Source organism: Leucoraja erinacea, chromosome 24, assembly GCF_028641065.1.
Source record: "Leucoraja erinacea ecotype New England chromosome 24, Leri_hhj_1, whole genome shotgun sequence".
In the NCBI taxonomy this organism is placed as follows: Eukaryota; Metazoa; Chordata; class Chondrichthyes; order Rajiformes; family Rajidae; genus Leucoraja; species Leucoraja erinaceus.
Genome location: NC_073400.1, coordinates 12,265,044 through 12,288,173, shown reverse-complemented (window position 1 = coordinate 12,288,173; position 23,130 = coordinate 12,265,044). Strand labels below are relative to the sequence as shown.

Below are 23,130 nucleotides of genomic sequence, written 5' to 3'. Positions count from 1 at the left end.
TTGATAAAGCCCCTCATGGTAGACTGATCCAGCAGATTATGATGCATGGGATCCATGATGACTTGGTACTTTGGATTCAGAATTGGGCTATCCATGGAAGACTAAGGTGGAAGGATGATATTCTGGTTGGGCATGGATGTAAATGCAGATGGGCTGGTTCGTACTGTTGCAGACAACACTAAATTTGGAGGGCATGCAGACAGTGAAGAAGCCCATCAAAGGATAGAGTAGGATCAATAATGGATAAGGGTGGATAAATGGCACGGAGTTTAATCTGAGCACATGTGAGGTTGCACTTTGGCATATATGGGAAAGTATCAGTTAATGGTTAGACCATAACAGCACTGATGTATAGAGGAATCTTGGGGTCCAAGTCCATTGTTTCTTGAAATTGGCAAGATAAGTGGTTGAAATAGTAAATAAGGTGTATATTATGGTTGCCTTTAATGGTCGAGGCAACTCAACAAGTGAAGTTGCAGCTTTATGAAACTTTGTATGGGTGCATTGTGTGCAGTTCCGGTCATCTCATTATAGGGAAGATCTGGAGGTGGTGCAGGAAAAGTTTACCAGAATGCTGCCTGGATTAGAGGGTTTCAGCCACAGGGAGAGATTGGACAAACTTGGATTGTATTCTCTGGAATGTCGGAGGCTGAGGGGAGGCATAGATAGGAGAGACAGTCAGAACCTCTTTTTCCAAAGTGGTAATGTCATAGAACAGAGGGCATAGTTTTAAGGTCAGAGGGGGAAAGTTTAAAGGGGATGTGCAGGCAAGTAATTTTACAGAGAGAGTGGGGGGTATCTGGAATGTGGTGCCTGGGCAGTGGTAGAAGTAGATATGGTGGTGGCATTTAAGGCTTTAAAATAGGCACATGGATATATCCAGGGAATATGCAGGGAATGGAGGGATACGGATCATGTGCAGGCAGAGGAGATTATTTTAACCTGACATGATGTCCAACACTGTCAATATGGGTCAAGGGGCCTGTTTCTGTGCTGTACTGCCCAATCTTCTTATCTTCAAATATGTGCTGTCTCGTTGAATACTTTAAAATTAGTTTACAAATTGTTTAAAAAAAGCTTCATACTGTAACCAAGATACCTTTGCCATTTGAGGAATGTCGAAAATTCAAGTAAGAATTTTGATTAATGACGTTTATATATAAATGCTGATCCTAACCCTGCTGCCTTTTGTATACACACACTTCAATGTTTTAAATGACTTAAAATAAATGGGCTACGGTCTGTGTATCCAAAGCAATGCACAAAATAACTAAGTTACACTTTTTTGTAAACCTTACAGATTAAATCCATATGTATGAGCATCATATGCCTGCCGCATACAAAATATGTTTCATTCATTTATCTTGTTTCATTTCCCATAGAGTGTAAAATGGAGAGCAATTTCAAGTCAAATACATTTGTCACTGTTTGTCAAGCCGTGTTTAGATTTTGAACAGAAAGCTGGAGGAATTCAGTGGGTCAACCAGCATCTGTGGAGACTTACAACTTTGGTCTTCACAGATGCTTTTGACAATTGACGATTGTTGTAATGCCTGGTGACCTCCATGTGAGGAGAGAACAAAATCATTTGATAAATGGTGGGGAGCTGGAATCTGGTAGGCTAACGGCTGTTGTGCAGCATATGCATAAATGAAATAGGCATGATAAATGGAAATATAATTATAATATCGATACCAAATTGGAGGATGGAGAGGTGTCATTAATTGCCAAAGACCATTGCAACAATGCACACAAAGCCTTTAATGAAATTAAATGTATTTGAACTGCACTTCAGCGTTTTATTAAAAAGGAAAAGTGCAAAAAAAATGTTATAACTGGAAAGATACCAGGAATGTGAAATAATATTTGTCAGGAAATGCTGGCAAAAGTAAAAATTAAGACTGAATAAGCAAATCGAGAGGTGTTTAAGATGATGAAAGGGTTTACAGATTTCCTTCTGGTATATCTGAACACATGGGCAGGTGATGTAAGACAGGAATGAATTCTGGAGAACTTAACCCAGAGTGAGGTTAGAATTATTCGGTGCAGGTTAGAACAGGTAGTAAGGATTGGCACAATGATGCAGCGGTAGAGTTGCTGCCATACAGAGCCAGAGACCTGGGTTCGATCCTAACTACAGGTGCTGTCTGCACAGAGTTTGTACATTCTCCCTGCGACAGCATGGGTTTTCTCCGGGTGCTCCAGTTTTCTCCCACATCCCAAAGTCATGCCAGTTTGTAGGTTAATTGGCTTCTAGCAATTGTCCCTAGTGTTAAGCATGGAACTAGAGTCTGGATGATTGCAGGTCGATGCAGACTCGGTGGGCCAAAGAGCCTGTTTCCATGCTGCATCTCTAAACTAAACTGGAATTCACTACCATAGGGGAGTAAGGTTTGTTACCACATTTTCTTTCTTACAATTTGAATGATGCCTCTTTTTGAACTGTTATGTTCAAATTCTGCAACTCTGAAATATTTTGATCCTCTGCCTGAATATTTTCAGAAGATATTGTGACTAGTATTTCCTTTCGCCAGATTGTCAGACCTTATATTTTTGAACTGTAGGTCATTTTCCAATTACAAGCACACTTGCAAGTTAATTGATATCTTTGTGTATTTTGTTGCAGGCCTCTTCTACAGTTAATGACTTTTCTCCAACTTGGTCTTTATTTTAGAATTATATTTATAGTATCATAGAAGATTATAGAATTGTACAGCAGAGAAACAGGCCATTTGGCCCGACTTGTCTATGATATCTGATGAAAGCCCTTTCATATTAGTGCCATCACCCAGAACTCGGTCCATAAGTTCCACTTGCCATGTTGTGAACTGTGAAGAGGATGCTATGAGGATGCAGGGTGATTTGGACAGGTTGGATGAGTGGGCAAATGCATGGCAGATGCAGTTTAATGTGGATAAATGTGGGGTTATCCACTTTGGTAGCAAAAACAGGAAGCCAGATTATTATCTGAATTGTGTCAAGTTGGAAAAAGAGGAAGTACAAAGAGATCTGGAGGTACTTGTTCATCAGTCATTGAAAGTAAGCATGCAGGTACAGAAGGCAGTGGAGAAAGCTAATGGCATGTTGGCCTTCATAACAAGAGGAGTTGAGTAGAGGACCAAAGAGGTCCTTCTGCAATTGTACAGGGACCTAGTGAGACCACACCTGGAGTATTGTGTGCAGTTTTGGTCTCCAAATTTGAGGAAGGACATTCTTGCTATTGAGGGAGTGCAGAGTAGGTTCACGAGGTTAATTCCCGAGATGGCGGGACTGTCATATGTTGATAGAATGGAGCAGCTGGGCTTGTATACTGTAATTTAGAAGGATGAGAGGATATCTTATTGAAACATATAAGATTATTAAGGGATTGGACACACTAGAGGCAGGAAACATGTTCCTGAAGTTGGGGGAGTCCAGAACCAGGGGCTACAGTTTAAGAATAAGGGGTAGGCCATTTAGAACGGAGATGAGGAAAAACTTTTTCACCCAGAGAGTTGTGAATCTGTGAAATTCTCTGCCTCAGAAGGCAGTGGAGGCCAATTCTCTGGATGTTTTCAAGAGAGAATTAGATAGAGCTCTTAACGATAGCGGAAATCAGGGGATATGGTGAGAAGGCAGGAACAGGGTACTGAATGTGGATGATCAACCATGATCATAGTGAATGGTAGTGCTGGCTTGAAGGGCCGAATGGCCTACACCTACACCTATTGTGTATTGTCATCCATATCATTTATGAACAACGTATATCCGTGTGAATTATTGTTTCCTACAATTTGCCAATCAACTAATTACCTAGACAATCTGTAAACTAATTGAACATCCATTCAATTGTATGGAGAGAAATGAAATATTCAGTAATTATTGACAATATTCAGATTCAGGAACAGTTTCTTCCCAACTATCATCAAGCGACTGAACGGTCCCCTCATCAGTTGGCGTGTGGTCCTGACTTCCCATCTACCTCATTGGAGTCCATTGAACTATCTTTAATCAGACTTTATCGGACACGTGATAATAATAAACTAAACTAAACTTAACTCAGAGTACAAGACAAACCCTTATTTTTGTTCATTCATAACTGTGTTTTTTGCACATATTTAAATATTTCATGACTTTCTTGTTTTAAAATTTCTGTAGGTAGTAATTATTTTTAAATAGTTTGAATAATGTTCATAGTTTTCAACATTTTTTTAATTATTCTGAATTTCAGAAATACACTTCCTGTTTTGACGGTTTAACAGCAGGCTTAGTGATTCTGTCAAATTACTACCAATCCAAAATGTCATCTGTCTATTTCCCTCCCCAGATGCAGCCTGAATTTCTCCAGCAGTTTGTTTTACTCATCAGTAATTCTGTGGATGGGACTTATTTTATGCACTCCTTTCCCGTACACCCTATTTCCCAACTCCCTATTTCCTCCCATCTCCGCTGTGATGAGATGTCTACCCAGTGTCCAGAAGATCCTTTGTCACTCCATTGAAGAAGTCCTCATTTTTACACAGGAGGTTGGCCTGATGAGATGAGCCAAACACCGATGGCAACATCGTGGTTAAAACCCATCCTTGACACAACATTTCAGTGTGTGAACTACAGTGTGCAAACTTAATAATGACTAGCCTATGTACCACCCAGAATTTCCGAGAACCTTCGACAAATTAAAAGCAAACTTCTATGGAGTCAATCATCCAGATATAATATTTATGAATTCAGAATCTGACTTTGTTTTAAACCTAAAATATGTTTAACTGGCGCCTTAATGAGGTGTTTCTGGAATTGACAGTTAATTTAGACTTATTAGTGACCATGATGTATGACAAAGGGCTCTTTCTGGTGGATGGTACAGTAAACAAGTGGCAATTATACAAGAGTGGTGAGCGTCTCAGAGTGATCGCTAATTAACAGCCCCCCACTGTGAAATATGCTACATCAAGTCTAAGTTATATTCAACACCTGTTTATTAGTCCCAATCCTTCTAGTGGAATTATGTGGTTTTTGCAAACATAATCAAAAATATTCAAGGAAAAGTATTCAAAGAACAAGTAAAATTGTATTTAATTGCTGTGATAATTATCTTAAACTTTGGACTACTTGATGAACTGTTCCAGTAACTTATTTATTTGACCTTTGAGCATGAATTTTTTGTTTTCATTTATTTCTCAAGAGTGCATCTGTTTTCATTATTAATCAGTGAAACTTGTGCTATAAGTATCAGTCCATACTGTTAGTTTAACCCATAAACTGGTGTTGAAGTTAGCAAGATTTTGTTTAAAAAAATGCAGTGATCACTTCCTTCATTATCAAAATGCTTTGAGCACTATTCAAAGTGATGGTAATGTCACGGTTATACTTCGGAGGTGAATAAGTTAAGAACTGCCGTAATATGGTTAAAAATCCACTTTTGAGAATGACATTTTTGCCATTTTAATTCAGTGCATTTTACTTCAACTTTACTTCTAGAAACAGCTATTGTTAAAGATTTGTATTACTCACAGACCGCATTGATAAAAATTGATAAAATGTTGATGGTCACAAAATGCTGGAGTGACTTAGCAGGTCAGGCAGCATCTCTGAAGGAAAGGATTAGGTGACGTTTTGGGTCGAAACCCTTTCTTCAGACTGAGAGTCAAAGGGGGAGGGGAACGATAAGGTTCAGAACAAAACAACACCCCTCAAATAGATATTAAAGCAAGTTCCATGACAACAACAGTGACACTCAATGTTTGAAGCATAATTACATCAATGAAAATAATATAAAGACATAAATTGTTAAATATCTGCTCCATTTACCTGGATGTGATTCAGGTCAATGAGCAATGCTGTCCAAGCCAAAACAAAATGAATCTTTTTTTTCATCTCTGTACATCTTCTAACACGTATGATTCCACATATGGACTTGTATCTGTTTTCATTTTGCAATTTGCAGCTTAGCTGAACTTGCGTGCAACAGTAATTGATGTCCTCTTCAATATTGTAAGCACTGTTTTACTTTATTAGCAGCAAGCCCCACAGTGGTATCACAGCTCAACAGCCCCACCCCGAAGATGATGCGTTCCAACAGCATTCCCACCCATGATTCCGCCTTCGATTTGTATGGAAGTTTACAGATGGGAAGCACAATTTCTTTGGCGGAAAGACCGAAGGGGATGATTCGCTCAGGTTCATTTAGGGATCCTGTGGATGACGGTAAGATTAAACTTTTCAACGTGTTAATTAAATAATTTTTAAGGTGCTTGCTACCTTAATTTTTAAGGTGCTTGCTTGTATAAATATCACCCCAGGATATTTAGAGTGACACACAGCACGGAAGCATGCCCCTTAGCCCAACCAGTCTGCACCGACCAGCGATCACCCGTATGCTAGTTCTATCCTACAGGCTAGGGGCCATTTACAGAAGTCAATTAACCTACAAACCCGCACCTCATTGGAAAGTGGGAGGAAACCGGAGCACCCGGAGAAAACCCACACGGTCACAGGGTGAATGTGCAAACTCCATAGAGAGAGCATCTGTAGTCATGGGTCTCTGGTGCTGTAAGGCAGCAACTCTACCGCAGCGGCATTGTGCTGCCTTATGTGGTTGTAAAGGTCGCAAAGCTGTTCGCACTTACTGTTGGTTCATTTTAAAGTAGTCTTCCACTTCAGGCCTCCCCTAGTGAGCACTTAAATGCGTAAATCCAGATGTTGCTGCCTGTGGTAACCAAGGGTAAATTGAAGTGATTTTGAAGCACAGTGCAATCAAAAGTAGTTGATGTGCATTTCAATATTTTAAGCACGATTTTAGTTGCAAAATCAATTTATAACATTAAAGGTGGCACAGTGGCACAGTTGGTAGAGCCATTGGTAGAGTCATTGCCGCACGGTCACAGACCTGGGTTCAAACCCCACCTTGGATGCTGTATGTGTGGAGTTTGCACCTCCTCTCTGTGACCACGTGGGTATTCTTTGGGTGCTCTGGTTTCCTCCCACATCCCAAAGATGTGGGTTTGTATGTTCATTGGCCTCTATAAATCACCCCAAAAGTGATTTTTCCACCTCTGGTTATGGACACCCCAAGCCAGTGACGGTCCCAAGCCTGAACGAAGGAGGAGGGTTTGGCTTAGGGCTGGCACCCCTACCCCGTAAAACCCCAACCCGTTACGGAAAAAGCAAGCATCAAATATACAGCATGAGAGATGGAGCTTGCCCCGGGCAAGTATGACGGACTCGGGCCAAAGCCTCTGGGACGCTTGTGCCCGAAAAAGAGTAACATCTTCTCTGTCAATACTGCTATGAGAATAGCTACCTGGAAAAGGTGATAGGGAGCTGATGTGAAAGTGGGATGGCATAAAACAAGTGTGTATAGGTTTTCGATGGCTGTTGCATATCCGATGGGCTTCATGGCCTATTTCCATGCTGCATCTTTCAATTTATTGAATTAGCTATAAGCAATGGTGCACTACTTCATAAATATTGCAGAATAAGCTCTCTGTCCCCGAAAATAGAATTTTATGTGAAGTATCGGAAACGCCAGCCCATGATAAAGGATTCGATAAAATCTTTTGAGGAACAACATTTCTACTTCTGTTGAATGCCATGTGTTTTTCCACTGACTATAAAATGAGTATAAAGTTATTTATAATCCCATTTTTTCAATGTGTTGGAAGGAACTGCATACACTGGCTTACGCTGAAGAGAGACACAAAATGCTGGAGTAAGTCAGCGGGTCAGGCAGCATCTCTGGAGAAAAGGAATAGACTGAAGAAGGACCTCGACCCGAAACGTCACCTATTCCTTCCCTTCAGAGATGCTGCCTGGCCCTCTGTTACTCCTGGCATTTTGTGCCTGATTTTTCACTCTCAATTTACTTTGTAAATTCTCCATTCTGACTGGCTGTCCAGCATACATTACGTCTTCACTATTCCCAGATGTCACATGGTCTCAAAGGATATTGCTGGTGTGGAACTCACATTGTAATAGGAGACACAACACACTCAGTGTGCTAAATCTTTGTGAGAAATCTTACTCAAGGTCAGCAAACAGTAGACCCTTGGTTTAGATTGCAAATTCCAAGCCATTACTATGAAAGCCTTGCACTTGTAAAGCCTGTCTAACTTTACATAATACTTTCAATCAAACCTCACAAAAGAAAAGAGGAAGCGGGCTAAGTATTTAATGACTTACACGACCTTAGGATATCCCAAAGCAGTGCCCCTGAACATTGTGAACATTAATTATCACCTGTGAAATCTGATATCCAATCTTCCTGACTAATATTAATCATTTTATACCATTCATAAATCAACATTTTCAACCCAGTGGAAATATTAACATTTTCACCATGTGTTCCACTCGATCATTTGCACAACCAACTGCTGTTTCAAAGAGCAAACAACATAATTTAATAGGAATAGCATATTCAGGAGGAGAACAGTGGCGTTTAAAATAACCTGGATACCATGTTGTTTATTCAAATGCCCACTTTGCCTGATACTGTGAATTGCGTCTCCCCAGTAAGTAATGCTATGTTTTGCCTGCAGATTGCCTTGTCTCAGCAGGCAGTTTCTGACTATGCCTCTTGCAAAGTGTTCCTACCGAGAGCGTGACACAATGGTACAGCGGTAGTGTTGCTGCCTTACAGAGCCAGAGACCCGGGTTCAATCCCAACTACGGGTGCTGTCTGTATGCATGTTCCCCCTGTGACCTCGTGGTTTTCTCTGGGTGCACCGGTTTCCTCACAAACTCCAAAGATGATGGCCACTCCATACACTGGCACTCTCCTACCCACTAGGGACAATTTTCAATTTTTACCCAAAGCCAATTAACCTACAAACCTGTGCTTCTTTGGAGGATTGTGGGAGGAAACCAGAGCACCTGGGGATAACCCACAAGGTCACAGGGACAGCATACAAACACCGTACAGACTGCAGCCATAGTCAGGATCGAACCCAGGTCCCTGCCGCTGTAAGGTGACAACTCTATCGTTGCATCACTGTACTATCCCTTAAAGGATACTTAAAGCCCCAACAGGATATTGGCTCCCTTGGAAAAGGATTTGTAAAGGTTATATACTTCTGCAGACTAAGAGATAGTCAATGCAACTACAACAGAATCATTCCGAACAGAAATAGGCCCTTCAGCCCATCAAGTAAACTGCAAACATTAAGCAGCGAAAGGTAGACACAGAATGTAGGCACAAAATAGACACAGACTGAGGTAGGGTCTCGACTCGAAACATCACCCATTCCTTCTCCAGAGATGCTGCCTGTCCCGCTGAGTTACTCCAGCATTTTGTGTCTATCTTCAGTGTAAACCAGCATCCATGTTCCCGATGTTGAGGGAGTCCAGAACCAGGGGCCACAGTTTAAGAATAAGGGGCAAGCCATTTGAAACGGAGATGAGGAAACACTTTTTCACACAGAGAGTTGTGAGTCTGTGGAATTCTCTGCCTCAGAGGGCGGTGGAGGCCGGTTCTCTGGATACTTTCAAGAGAGAGCTAGATAGGGCTCTTAAATATAGCGGAGTCAGGGGATATGGGGAGAAGGCAGGAACGGGTTTCTGATTGGGGATGATCAGCCATGATCACATTGAATTGCGGTGCTGGCTCGAAGGGCCGAATGGACTACTCCTGCACCTATTGTCTACTGTCTACTGTCTACGTCTAATATCTCCAGTTCCTTCCTACACCATTAAGCAGCCACTAATGCTACACTGATCACACTGGCCCAGTTAGTAATCTCTTCGGGTTGCTGCAGCCCACCAGCACTGGATGAGCCAACCACTTTATTAAAGTATCCGTAACGACAGTTAACACAAAGGTTTAGCAGCTGCAACGGACAAATCTTGTCAAGTATCAGGGTCAATATATTTAGAACAGTGCACTTGGGAAATACCTTCTTGCTCTAAATAATAACCATAAATGAAAAGGAACAGGAGAGGATCAGCGTGGTTTAGTATCTTCTTCAAGTACTGCAATTACATTTGTGAATTTTACTTCGGAGTCACGAGAGTGACTGCGTGAAGAACCCGCCAGGACGCATGCGTGTCATATCGCTTCACGCATTGCGAAACGACAGACAGGGTGGAACGACGTTCCCCCGCAGCGGTAAATTTGAAACCGCGACCGACAGGTAAGTGAATTACTCTGCGGCCATTTTTTGTTTCCCGCGCAGTTTTTTACAGGGGGAAACTGAACAAAAATAGAGTCCACAAGGGCTGCGTCTAAAGCTGGCTGGGGAGGACCGCGGAGTTGCGGGCAGCCAGCAGCAGCTAAAGGCACCAGCATCACCGTGAGTGGGATCAGCTGTGCCCGACTTGGCACCTGCACCGGCCAGATCAACACCACGGCCGGGCGGGAAGACTACACAGACAGAGCCGTTGACTCTGACTCTGAAAACGGCAGGTGGGGGGGAGTATTCCCCTGCAGTGGCAAGTTTTTTAAAACCAAGACCGACAGGTAAGGGAATTACTGCGGTCATGCTTTGTTTCCCGTGCTGGTTTTCACAGGGGGAAACTATGGACAGGAGTCCACAAGGGCTGCACTGGCTGGGAAGAACTACGGAGTTGCGGACAGCCAGCAGCGGCTGAAGGCACCAGATCACCGTTAGTGAGATCAGCTGTGCCCGACTTGGCTGACAAGTCGAACTGCGTTACTGGGGCCAAATGGAGCGGCTTATAGAGCACATGCTCCACTGTGACAGACTCTGGGAGATGGAGTCTAGTCACAATGGGTATATAATACACCCATGGCAGCACCTTATCAGGGCTGCACAGTGCATCTCCCTCGACAGAGGGGAGTACTGGGAGCCAATTCTGGGCTGGCTCTGAAGAGGGGTTTTGCTGAAGGAAGAAATCAGTGTGCAGGGGTTGCAAGAACAAGGAAACCTCCTGGAAAAGGAGTCCAAGTTTGTACATCTAAAAACAACTACAGGAACATGGCTGTAATAGACACTACTGCCAAATATTTGGCACCGGAAAATGGGTATCCCTCAAACATTTCCCACGGTGAACAGTTACATCTGAAAACACATTGGAACGGGAGTCAGAAGGCAGGATGTTTAGCTAAGACGCTGTGGCATTATTCTGCAATACGGAGTATGAGATTAATAGTCTCAGGAGAACGCCATCCGCCCAGGTTTAAACCCTAAGTTTGCAGAGCTATGCAGACCTGGAGGGATTAAACCACCAATATTACTACTTTGGGGCAACCTGTCAAAACAGGTAAAACAGCTCAATAAGGAGGCCAATACCCTGGGGCTCATAAAGGCGGCAACAGGCAGGATCTCCTACACACGACAACAGCACCTCCACGCACCCACCAGCAGGAAGACACACAGAAGCTGGTGAAAGCTCAAAGGTCGGGCTACAGGACAGAGGTCTTTTAGGCCTGTCCCAGACCGGCCTTCGTGGAAGATGTGCAACCCCAAATCCCAAATCCAAAAACCGACGGCACAATCTCTACGGCGACTGCAAGGAAGAAAACAAACTTTCCACTGGTCACCATGGAGGTAGGGGGGTCTGGTCTCTTCCAAAAAACAGGAGGTGTAAATAACACAAATTGGTGTGTAGATTACATTTTCTTGGGAGGCATGGAGTGCAATAACTACTAACACTTATTTTCTACCTGGTGTTCAGGGATATACAATTGAATTTGTGCACAAAATTTCCCGGTTCAGCATGTACCGAACTGAATGTTCGTGCCTTCACGATAAGAAAAACTGGAAGCGCATGCTGAACTGGAGAGGCTAGATGCTAGGGAATCATGGGGAAATCCCAACACGACTCTTTGGAATTCGTGTCAATATCTTTACGAAAAACAAAAAGATGTGGTCACCAATCATTCAGGTCTGACAAACCTGAATACATTGTGCAGTAAATTAATTCGAAATTGGAAACCTTTGTTACTGCCAAACAATTGATTCCATAGGCTACTTTATGAATTGCATCCATTAAAAGATGCTTACTATACGGTGCCTATGCGGATGGATTATAGACGTTATTAATTCTAAGCTAGCACCTTCCAGCACTAAGGACTACTTGGGGTTCACCTTTGACTTAGTCTACATGTGGGTAACTTATCAAAGGAAGGTACAGACTTAACTGAGGCCAACAACATTGACATCAGTAAACCACCTATTCGACTGGTAGCAAGGGTAATTGGCAATACTGTGGCCTTTCCAGCCACACTGTTTGACCTTTGTTTTACCAATAATTACAAGGACAAAGGTATAAGCACTTAAAATCAATACTGGTCATGTGTAGAGACCAATGAGGCTACCAATCTAAGCAATCACGGAATTACAATGATAGGGGAAATATTGGGCATTGTTCAAACCCTGTCATTGTCAGCAACCATTCAGTGGTGCTACAAACTGATGCCAGTGTTCATGGTTGGCGTGTTACTAACCCCATCTCTAGTTGTGGATATAGATGGGATGCACAAGAAGCATCATTGCTTCAGATACATGTCATAAACTACTTGGAAATGTTGGGTGCGTTCTATGGACTAAAATCATACTGTTCAGAAATGCATCACCTGCATGTTAGACTACAGATTGATAACACCACCATGGTGACATATACTAACTACATGGGTGGAATCAAATCGGGATCATGTGATAATCCAGCTAACACCTATCCCTATACCTCCTCCCTCACATCCATCCAGGGACCCCAACGGTCCTTCCAGGTGAGACGGAGATTCACCTACTACTCTTGCTGTCCCTGATATGACCTCCTGTACATCAGCAAGACCAAGTGTAGACTGGGCGGCCATTTCACCCGACCCTTGCACTCGGTCCATCAAGGCCTGCTGGAGCTCCTGGATACTAACCATTTTAACTTCACTCCCCATTCCCATTCTGACCTTTCTGTCCCGGGCCTCCTCCATTGCCTGAGTGAGGCTACATGCAAACTGGGGGAACAGCACTTCATATTCCACTATTGGGAACTTACAAGCCAACAGTATGAAAATTGTAGGTAACTAACCCACAAATAACCCTGCAAGCCCCTGCCCCACCCACCTTACCCTTCTCTCCCCCTCCCCCCTCTCTTCCATGTTCTCCAGAGATGCTACCTGACACACTGAGCTACTACAGATTTTTTTTTCAGTTGATCTCATTTTGTTTTACAATCAGGCTGCCTGCCTTTGCGTTATGTAGCTTTTCATTTCCAGATTGGTAAATATTTCATTATTTGACTCGCTCCATCACATCGAGACTCTCTGTGGCCGTTTCAGATAATTGGGGGAATTAAGCATTGCTTGTTATTTTTTACATTTACTTCCCATTTATTAACGCTATGTTTCAGGCTTTTATTACAATGTACAAGCCTGCAATTCCCAATGGGGAAATAACCACCTCAAACCCTAGTCAGATAGCTCTGAGATTAGCTACCTTGAGGCCACAATTAACATTTTAGGAAATACTACTTCTACCAAAGTTTAAAGTAGTCTTTCATAGGTTTTTTTTCTCCCTTCCTGTGGAATTCTACAACATTTATTAAGAACAGATGGAAAAGTCTATGGTGGTCGTTTAGCAGTGTTAAACTTCAAAGCAGTTATTCGCAAAAACAAGTCCTGCAAAAATAGGCATTCATTGCTTTCAAGTTGTATTGAAACTTTTCTGTGGTGCATGGGTTATCATGTGGGGGTCCCAGACACACTGATTACAGATTCCAAAGGCCAGATATCTATCTTTCGGAAGGGACTGCAGAGGCTGGTTTACACTGAAGATAGACACAAAACGCTGGAGTAACTCAGCAGGTCAGGCAGCATCTCAGGAAAAAAGGAATAGGTGACGATTTGGGTTGAGACCCTTCTTCAGACAGAGTCAAGGGAAAGGGAAACTAGAGGCATCAAAACAATATAGATACAGAACAAATCAAAGTCGGCACTGATGGCCAAGGAGCCCACAATGGTCCATTGTGGTCCATCGCTCGACCCGAAATGGCATCTATTTTCTACAGAAATGCTGCCTGACCCGCTGAGCTACTACAGCATTTTGTGTCTATCTTCGCCAGAAATCTGTCAGATTCACTTGATTGCCATACATTTTGTAAAATTGTTTGAGTCATAGAATCATACAGCATAGAAACAGGCCCTTCGGCCCATCTCGTCCATGCCGGCCAATGTGTCTCATGGTAGAATCGGTGTCACACTGCAACAGACACCAGATTCTGTCCTGATTTTCGGGTGCTGTCTGTGTGGAATGTTCACCCGATCTTGTAGATTGTGTAAATGATAAGCAATGCTCAATGCCCCCAACCTTTAGTTTAGTTTAGAGATACAGCGTGGAAACAGGCCCTTCGGCCCACCGAGTCTGCACCGACCAGAGATCCCCGTACACTTACACTAACCTACACGCACTTGGGACAATTTCCATTTGTACCAAAGCAATTAACCTACAAACCTGTACGTATTTGGAGTGTGAGAGGAAACCGAAGTTCTCAGAGAAAATCAACGCAGTCACGGGGAGAATGTACAAACTCCATACAGACAGCACCCGTAGTCGGGGTCGAACCCGGGTCTCTAGCACTGCAAGCGCTGTAAGGCAGCAACTCCAGTGCTGCGCCACCGTGCCTCACAGTTACATTTAATATTCTATATTCGTTATATTTTATATTCTCTATATTCTGTGCCATGACCTATGAAGACATGACGTTGCCCATGTCTGGCCCATATCCCTCTGAACCCATCCGATGGATGGACATGTCCAAGTGTGTTGTAAATGCCATTATAGTACCTGCCTCAACTACCTCCTCTGACAGCTCGTTCCATACACCCACCACCCACTGAGTTCAGAAGTTGCCCTTTAGATTCCCACTAAATCGTGCCCCTCTCACCTTAAACCTGTGTCCTCTGGTTCTTGATTTCCCTACCCTGGGTAAAAAGACGCTGTGCACTCACCCAATGCATCCCCTCGTGATTTTCTACACCTCAATACGATTGTTAACTTGTTGGCATATTATACCTGTCTCTGTGTATTACAAAGGAAAAAAAAACATTACTTGTCATATATTCCCCAGTATTCCCATATTCTTCCGCTTTGGAAAGTTTTGTGAAATTATCCGGCGGTTGTTACCGGATTGACCCGAAGCGAGATGTCGGTTAAAATGCTTTGAAAATTCACCTTTGTTTTACTGAAAACCCTGGCATAAGGGGCTCATGTTTCCCTTTGTAATCAAGCAATATGTGCCTTTTCAAATTTTTCCAAAGCTTGTCATATGGTTTAGGATAACAACCCTTTCTGTATTAACAGTGCATGAAAACCAAGTCCAGATTTCTCTTTCATTGTCACCGGTGCTTTTGTTTCCCTTTTCTATTGTATTTGAGTTGAATTTCAGATTTTGTAGAGGTAATTGAAATAGTTGTCGACTCTGAAAAACACCACCTTAGTGTGCAGTTGATCATTGTGTATGAGATTGGAAAAGGCTGACATAGAAGCGTAACCAAGTTGTGTAGACAATAAAATGTTTGCAAACTCTTAGGAACACACAAGACTTCAAATCTGTTTCGCATTCATCTCAAATATTGTTCCGTGCAGATCACAAAACCGTAAGCAATAAAAGTTAAGAAGAATAAACATGTGTGACCCTTTGTGTAGGAAGGAACTGCAGATGCTGGTTTAAACTGAAGATAGACACACAATGCTGGAGTAACTTAGCTAGACAGGCACCATTCCTGGAGAGCAGGAATAGGTGACATTTCGGGTCAAAACCCTTCTTCAGACCAGTCGGGGAAAGGGAAATGAGAGATAAAGGCTGTGATGCAAAGACATAAAGAACAAATGAATAAAAGATAAGCAAAAAAAGTAATGATGATAAAAGAAACAGGCCATTGTTAGCTGTTTAAGAGGGAACTGCAGATGCTGGAGAATCGAAGGTTACACAAAAAAGCTGGAGAAACTCAGCGGGTGCAGCAGCATCTATGGAGCGAAGGAAATAGGCAACGTTTCGGCCCGAAACGTTGCCTATTTCCTTCGCTCCATAGATGCTGCTGCCACCGCTGAGTTTCTCCTGCTTTTTTGTGTAACCGGCCATTGTTAGCTGTTTGCTAGGTGAGAACAGGAACCTGGTGTGACTAGGTTAGGGGAAGGGATGGAGAGAGAGAGTGCAGGGATACTTGAAGTTAAATAAATCAATATTCATACCACTGGGTATATACGACACATTTTCAGGTTCCCATTGAGACATTGCAAAGCACACTATAGCCATTGAAGTATTTTTGAAGGGTATAGTGTCTGTTAAAGTATAAGAAAAGCAGCAACCAATTCTACACAACAAACTTCCATTTACAGTATGGTGCTCATGACAAAAAAAGAGAAAACTTTACTTAGTTTTCCTACAATTGTGTCTTAATATTTTACCTCATAATTTAGAAATGTTGAGTGAGGGTGGCACAGTGGCGTAGCTGGTGGAGTCACTGCCTCACAGCGCCAGAAATTGGGTTCGATCCTGACCTCGGGTGCTGCCTGTGTGAAGTTTGCACGTTCTCCCTGTCACTACGTGGTTTCCTCCAGATCCTCTGGTTTCCTCTCAATCGGGTTTGATCCTGACCGTGGGTGCTGTCTTTGTGTAGTTTGCACGTTCTTCCTGTGACCATGTGGGTTTCTTAGGGGTAATCTGGTTACCTCCCACACACCAAAGACGTGCAGGTTGGTAGGTTAATTGGCCTCTGTAAATTGTCCTAAGTGTGTTGGGTGTGAATGCAAAAGTTGGATGATATAAAACTAACGTGCATGGATGATCAGTGGTTTACATAGACACGGTGGGACAAAGGGCCTGTTTCCGTAGAGTCAGAGAGTGATACAGTGTGTAAACAGGCCCTTTGGCCTAACTTGCCCGCACTGGCCCACTGGCCTCCGCTGGGTCCATATCCCTCCAAACTTGTCCTATCCATGTACCTGTCTAACTGTTTCTTAAATGTTGGGATAGTCCCAGCCTCAACTACTTCCTCAGGCAGCTTGTTCCATACACCCACCACCCATGTTGTATCTTACAATCAATCCATCAATTGAAAAAAAATTAAAACGCATTGATGAGACCACCAAGGAACACTCACCTTTTCTAAATATTGTTCCAAAATGTTTTACTTTCACTTGATTTAAACAGCACTATAATTTAAAAAAAAATCTCTGTAAATATGCACTTCTGAATGCGTCGCACATCCTCAGTACTAGACTTGAGTCTGCGTAATTTTTGTGTTCAAAGCTCTTGAGTGGAACTTAGACCCTCATCCTTCTAAATCAGACAAGAAATACTGCCAGTGTGAGTCCTTGAGGACACTTATATATCAAATGCCAGAAGCAGATTGTGTCTCAAAGGTGTTGTTTGTTTATAACGTGGCTGCAGTTTTATAAATTAAACCAAAACCTTCCACACAAATTTAAACTCCATGTTAAATCTATTCCCACATCCCCTTTATGTCCCAGTGACACAATAAATACCCAAAATGGAGCTGTCGTTTTCACTCTGAGAAACTACCCCAGACGGAGAACAATAATAAAATAGCGTCACTTTTCCTTCCCCTTGAAAATGAATCCTTTTGATGTTGGTAAACGACACAATTGTAGGGAAAGGAGGTGAAGATTTATATTTTTTGCCATTGTCGCCATTCTGTAAATGGAAGTTTGTTGTTCAGAAGGTAGACACAAAATGCTGGCGTAACTCAGCGGGACAGGCAGCATCTCTAGATAGAAGGAATGGGTGGCGTTTCGGGACAAGACACTTTTTTGTTGTTCAGAATTGGTTGCTGCTTTCCTGACACTTAGTAACAAATACGTTAATGAAATGATGCATAACAAATCCTTTTGATGTTGGTAACAGACAGATATAAGGGTGATTTAGAATTTCTGGCATAGCGAATGTTATTTATTGCAAGCTTTACTTAAGGTGAAATTGTTGCTTAGTGTGTGTTTGTCAGACTGTTATGAATCCGATGCACCATTTTTGACTCTGAAGCCCAGAAAACATTGCAATGACCTTGGATACAAGGTGGACTCACTAGATTCAAACCAACCTTACATTGTTCAGCACACATTGCATCAACCATTTGTTGAGTTTAGAAGATAGACAGTTATCTTTCAAATTTCTTAATATAATAACATGGTTTAATTAGGAGGTGGGAGGGAGAGGAGGTGGACATGGGGGCAACTGATCTCCTGTGGAAAAAACTAACAAAAGATCAAATAATCTAACAGGTTTGGTTCAAGCTGGCTCAAAGCAAAGGACAATGAAAATTGCAACGTTTCAATGGAACATTCCAAGGACTGATTTTTGTAGATGTTTTTGTGATTATTCCCACATCAGTGAACATAGATTTTATTGTGCTGCAAAAAGTACACTGATGTAAGTGGTGCCAATTTTCATCTATGATTATAAACATCTAGGTTAGATGGATGTAAGAAATCCAATGCAGGTATATGGATGTGTTTAAAAGGCATTTGGGTACTATTCAGAAAAGACCAGTGTTTTTTGCAGTGGCCTGACGAATGCTAAAACAGCCAATCCTGTAAATTGCCGGGCACTCTAAAAGGTTGTGGAGAAGCAATTGGTAAAAAAGGAACACAAAGTGCTGGAGTAACTTTACGAGTCAACCAGCTTCTCTGGAGAACATGGATAGGTAAGGTTTTGGATTGGGACCCTTATTCAGATTGAAGAAGGGTCCCAACCAAAAACATCACCTTCTTCTTCTTGCACATGGCATGCATAGCCTAAAGTTGTAGGACAACTTGTTCTATTTGATCTTATTTGATTGTGCACGCCAGGTTGATTGCATTCGTCGAAACAGGGTGGACCAGGTGAAGGTTGCAATCTCCCACCCCCAGCTGAGTTTGAGTTTAGTTTATTGTCACGTGTACCAAAGTACAGTAAAAAGCTTTTGTGACGTGCTAACCAGTCAGCGGAATGACAATGCACGGTTACAATCAAGCCGTCCACAGTGTACAAATACACGATACATGATGTATTCCCATGTTCTCCAGAGATGCTACCTGACCTGCTGAGATATTCCAGCACTTTGAGTCTTTTTGTGTAAACCAGCATCTGGAGTTCCTTGTTTCTACAAGATACAATTGCATATTGTCATTTTGATCTTGGTTGCCAACCAAAAACATGAACCCCATTGACACTCTCCAACAGGAGGAATGATGAAGAGACCTGCGGTACTTGGGGACGTGGGGTGGGGGAGTGGTAGGAAGCAGCGTTCATCATTGGGGAATGGGGAAGAAAGAGCTGACACCTGGGGTCAGGGAAGCCATCGCATACAAGGGTGAGGAAGGGGGCTGGGATTCAGATCCATTTGGGGAGATGGTTGCGTGGAGGAGGTTTGGAGATTTGGGGGTGGGGAGCGGAACAGAGGGAGGGAATGTCTTCCAGGAGTCACAGATAAATGCAGCAATGGTCAGATCACACTATGACAGGAGCCCTCCTTACGCATGCTCATATCATGGCCCAAGTTCCCCTACAGTTGAGCAACACATGGTAATGGACACCATGAGGCCCTGATGCAGCAATCAAGTGTTAGTTTATGGGTAGATGATTCTATTTTGAGAATGTAAATGTATTTTAATGTAATAATCAGATAATTAATTTTATTGAGCACCTGTTTTGCAGTTCATGGCTCAGTGCTTTCCCTTGCCTCCACCACATCATCGGTTCATTCTATGGTAAGCCTTGTTTTAATTCTTATAAAGTTCTCGGATCATATTTTAAATGTAAAGATTTATATACATTTATTTAAAGATTTATATACATTTGTGGTTTTACATCACAATAGCATCATTGGATGATATTAGTTAATGTCAATTTGAGGACAGTTAAATTAGTTGTGCTTTTATATCTGGTGTTCTTCCTAATCGATATCCTATTTAATATACAATGAAACGTGCTGAAGAGTGGAACTACATCATGGTCTGCTTATTAGTCTCCATCACATCAATATTCTTAATCAATCTGCTTTCTATCTAAAGCCAAATCAATGACTTAATGTAGAAACAAGATATCAGCAGCAACATGTACCAGCACAAACATCACTTAGATTTATAGATGAGTTTCACCTCCGAAGAAGGAAGTAATGAAGCCATATATTCATTATTACGATTTATTTGAAATCATCGAGTAATACAAGACTGGATTCCATTCCGTCCATCATGTCTGTTCAATTTTGAGAAATTAAGTATTGAAATGTTTAGAGAGGGAAAAAAAAGTTTCAGATAAAATTGTTTATCCGAAGAAGCTATATTTGACAGCTGAAAGTTGGGTGTTTTTTAAAAATTCATACTGTGATGCTCATGAACTGCATTTTAAAAGTAACCTTTGATTCCATTTGCCTCATAATCTGAGGAAACCCAGTTGAAATACCTTGACCTGAGATTTAATGAGGGAATGAATTGCTGTTCAAAAATTATCAACATAGAAATGAGTGTATCAATGAAGATATAAGTGAGTGGCAGTCTGCCTTAAGGAAGGGTATCTTTCCTAAAGTCGGGTGAACTGAATTATTTTTGTTGTCGTCCTGGAGTCTTTGATGTATGGATATGTATGGATGTTGATTCATGGTTCAGGGTACTTTATTTATCACATGTACCGAGGTACAGTGAAATCCATTTTTGTCCACAGGGAGTTCAGTACGTATCACTATATGTAAGCACTTAGAAACATATTGGATAAGCATCTCAGGTACAGTTCAAATATATAGCAGTAGTACGCTAATACAGTATACAGCAGGGGTCGGCAACCTGGTGCTGCATAGGGACCAGGACGCATGTCTGTGAGCAGATGGCAGGCATCGAATCACGTGTTCACAGAAAGTGCGCGACCGTGCCGCCGGCTTTGCTCAGGGTGCGGAACAGCCTGAGCTCGCCACTCGGCGCTCGGCGCTCAGCGGGCCGGATGATTACGGGGAAAAAAATCCAGCTGCAGGCCGGAAGATTTCGGGTTACCGGCCCAGCGGCCGTAGGTTGCCAACTCCTGGTATACAGCGTCACCAGTTTGGCACCATTTTCAGGTCCCAGTTGTAAGTGCAGGGATCTTGATCTGACCATGAAGGTCTGTTGATTACCCCTGCACTGCATATTGCGTGATACATAAAATGCTGGAGTAACCCAACAGGTCACATAGCACCTGTGGAGGGAATGGATAGGCGATGTTTCGGGTCAGGACCATTCATCAGATTGATTGTAGTAGTGGGCAGCAAGCTGTGTCTGACAAAGGGTCCCAGTCTTGAAACTTTACAGATCCAAGTCCTCCACCGATGCTGCCTGACCCACTGAGTAACAACACATTGAGCTTTACACAAAATTCCAGCATCTTCAGTTCCTTATGATGGAATTTTGAGTGGCAATGTGTTTGGAAGAACAAAAGGGACTTGAATATTCTTTTTCATTTTTTAAAATTTGATTCTGCAAACCAGTGTAGAGAGTTGTCACAATTAAAATAAATTTGAATTTTGAGCTGATTTATAAATTTTAAATATCGTTATTTGTTATTTTTTCAGAGTGAAGACAAGGTCCAAGGAGAGGTATGATGGTTGAAAACCTATAGCTATGTAGCAATGTCACAATTAATGGTCGCTTGGTTAATTAAAATATAGTTGACTTAACGTGAGCTTACAAATGAATTAATACATTGTCACTCATCCACATTGAATACCAAGATAACGTAAGCTACAATTTATTTTAGATCTGCATCTCTGACACTATATCAGTAATTGGCACCTTGGTTTGTTCAATTAAATAAAGAGGGTGTCTTGATTCAGATGCTTGCAAACTATGTTGTAATTGCAGCCCTATAAATAAGCCGAGTTAATATTGAATTCTTCATTACAGCATATCCGAAAACTACGTAGAGAGCTTGAATCTTCACACGACAAGGTTTCTACACTTACATCACAACTGTCTACAAATGTAGGTTATTTCTTTGTACTTCCTTCATTGGTGCTAGGCATAAAACAACACCTTGTTCTCTCCATCTGTTACTGGTTTTCTGTTGCAAGTACATGATACTGAGTAGGCTCATGAAAGAGTGACTATTCTGAGCAGTTGCTGCCCTTTGATGATTGAAAATTAGACTTGATACCTCTCCCAGCCTCAGGCTCAGGATAACTAAGTGCTTTACCTCCAAGGCAGCTACTTTTCCTTTACGATGAAATGGCAGCAGACAATTTTATTCACAAGGAACTCTCACTTAAAGCAATGTGGTAATGACCAGATCAGCTTTTTTTTGATGATGCTGTCCATTAATAATGGCCAGGAAGCTATGGGTAATTTGCCTGCTCAATGACAGCATGATAAAAGGTTTTCATTATAGCTGAGAGAGAAGATGGGGCTTTGGTTTCGTGTCACATTTGAACCACCAACTTGGTGAGTGCAGTGTTGTGACCCAGTACGGCATTATCACTGGTCTCACAGCTCCAGCGAAGGATAGTTAGTTTAGTTTATTGTCACGTGTACCGAGGTACAGTGAAAAGCTTCTGTCCTGCTAATCGATCAGCGGAAAGACTTTACATGATTACAGTCGATAAATCCACAATGTACAGGTGAATGATAAAGAGAATAACGTTTAGTGTAAGATAAAGTCAGTCGAGACTGATTAGAGATAGTCCGAGGGGCTCCAGTGAGGCAGATAGTAGTTCAGGACTGAAAATAGACACAAAAAGCTGGAGTAACTCAGCGGGTCGGGCAGCATCTCTGCCTAAGTGCCGAGGTATTGAAAGAACAGGTCACAGGGTTCCACAACATCCATGAGAATGCATAAACCCTTCCTCATTCAATTGCTTTATCATGTACACTATCGTGTGATCTACCACTGAAACTAGATAATACAATAGAATGAACACTATTGTTTTCCTTGTGGCTTGTTAGGACCCTACATTTATTAACTTTACTCATTCATAGACGACGGAAGGTTGTGGCAGAAGGTAGATATTCTGGCTGGAGTTCTGCAGGGATCTTCTTTATTGTTTGACGGTACAGTGTGGGAAACAGGCCCATTGGTCCACCGAGTCAACGCCAACCAATGATCACCCATACACGAGTTCTATGTTATCCTTGTTTCGCATCCTATATAGGGGCAATTTCCAGAAGCCAATTAACCCACAAACCTGCATGTCTTTGGAATGTGGGAGGAAACCGGGGCACCTGGGTAAAATCCACGCGGTCA

General features: G+C 42.2%; 1 protein-coding gene across 1 annotated transcript in view; it reads left to right on the top strand.

The window, feature by feature from the left end:
- The window catches only part of LOC129708650 (neuron navigator 1-like), a 512,158-nt gene that overhangs the window by 408,280 nt on the left and 80,748 nt on the right, over positions 1-23,130 (top strand). The window contains exons 16-19 of the mRNA XM_055654539.1: positions 5,995-6,183; positions 19,585-19,637; positions 21,467-21,490; positions 21,798-21,875. Of these exons, the coding sequence (XP_055510514.1) occupies positions 5,995-6,183; positions 19,585-19,637; positions 21,467-21,490; positions 21,798-21,875 (344 nt within the window). The remainder of the gene's footprint in view (positions 1-5,994; positions 6,184-19,584; positions 19,638-21,466; positions 21,491-21,797; positions 21,876-23,130) is intronic.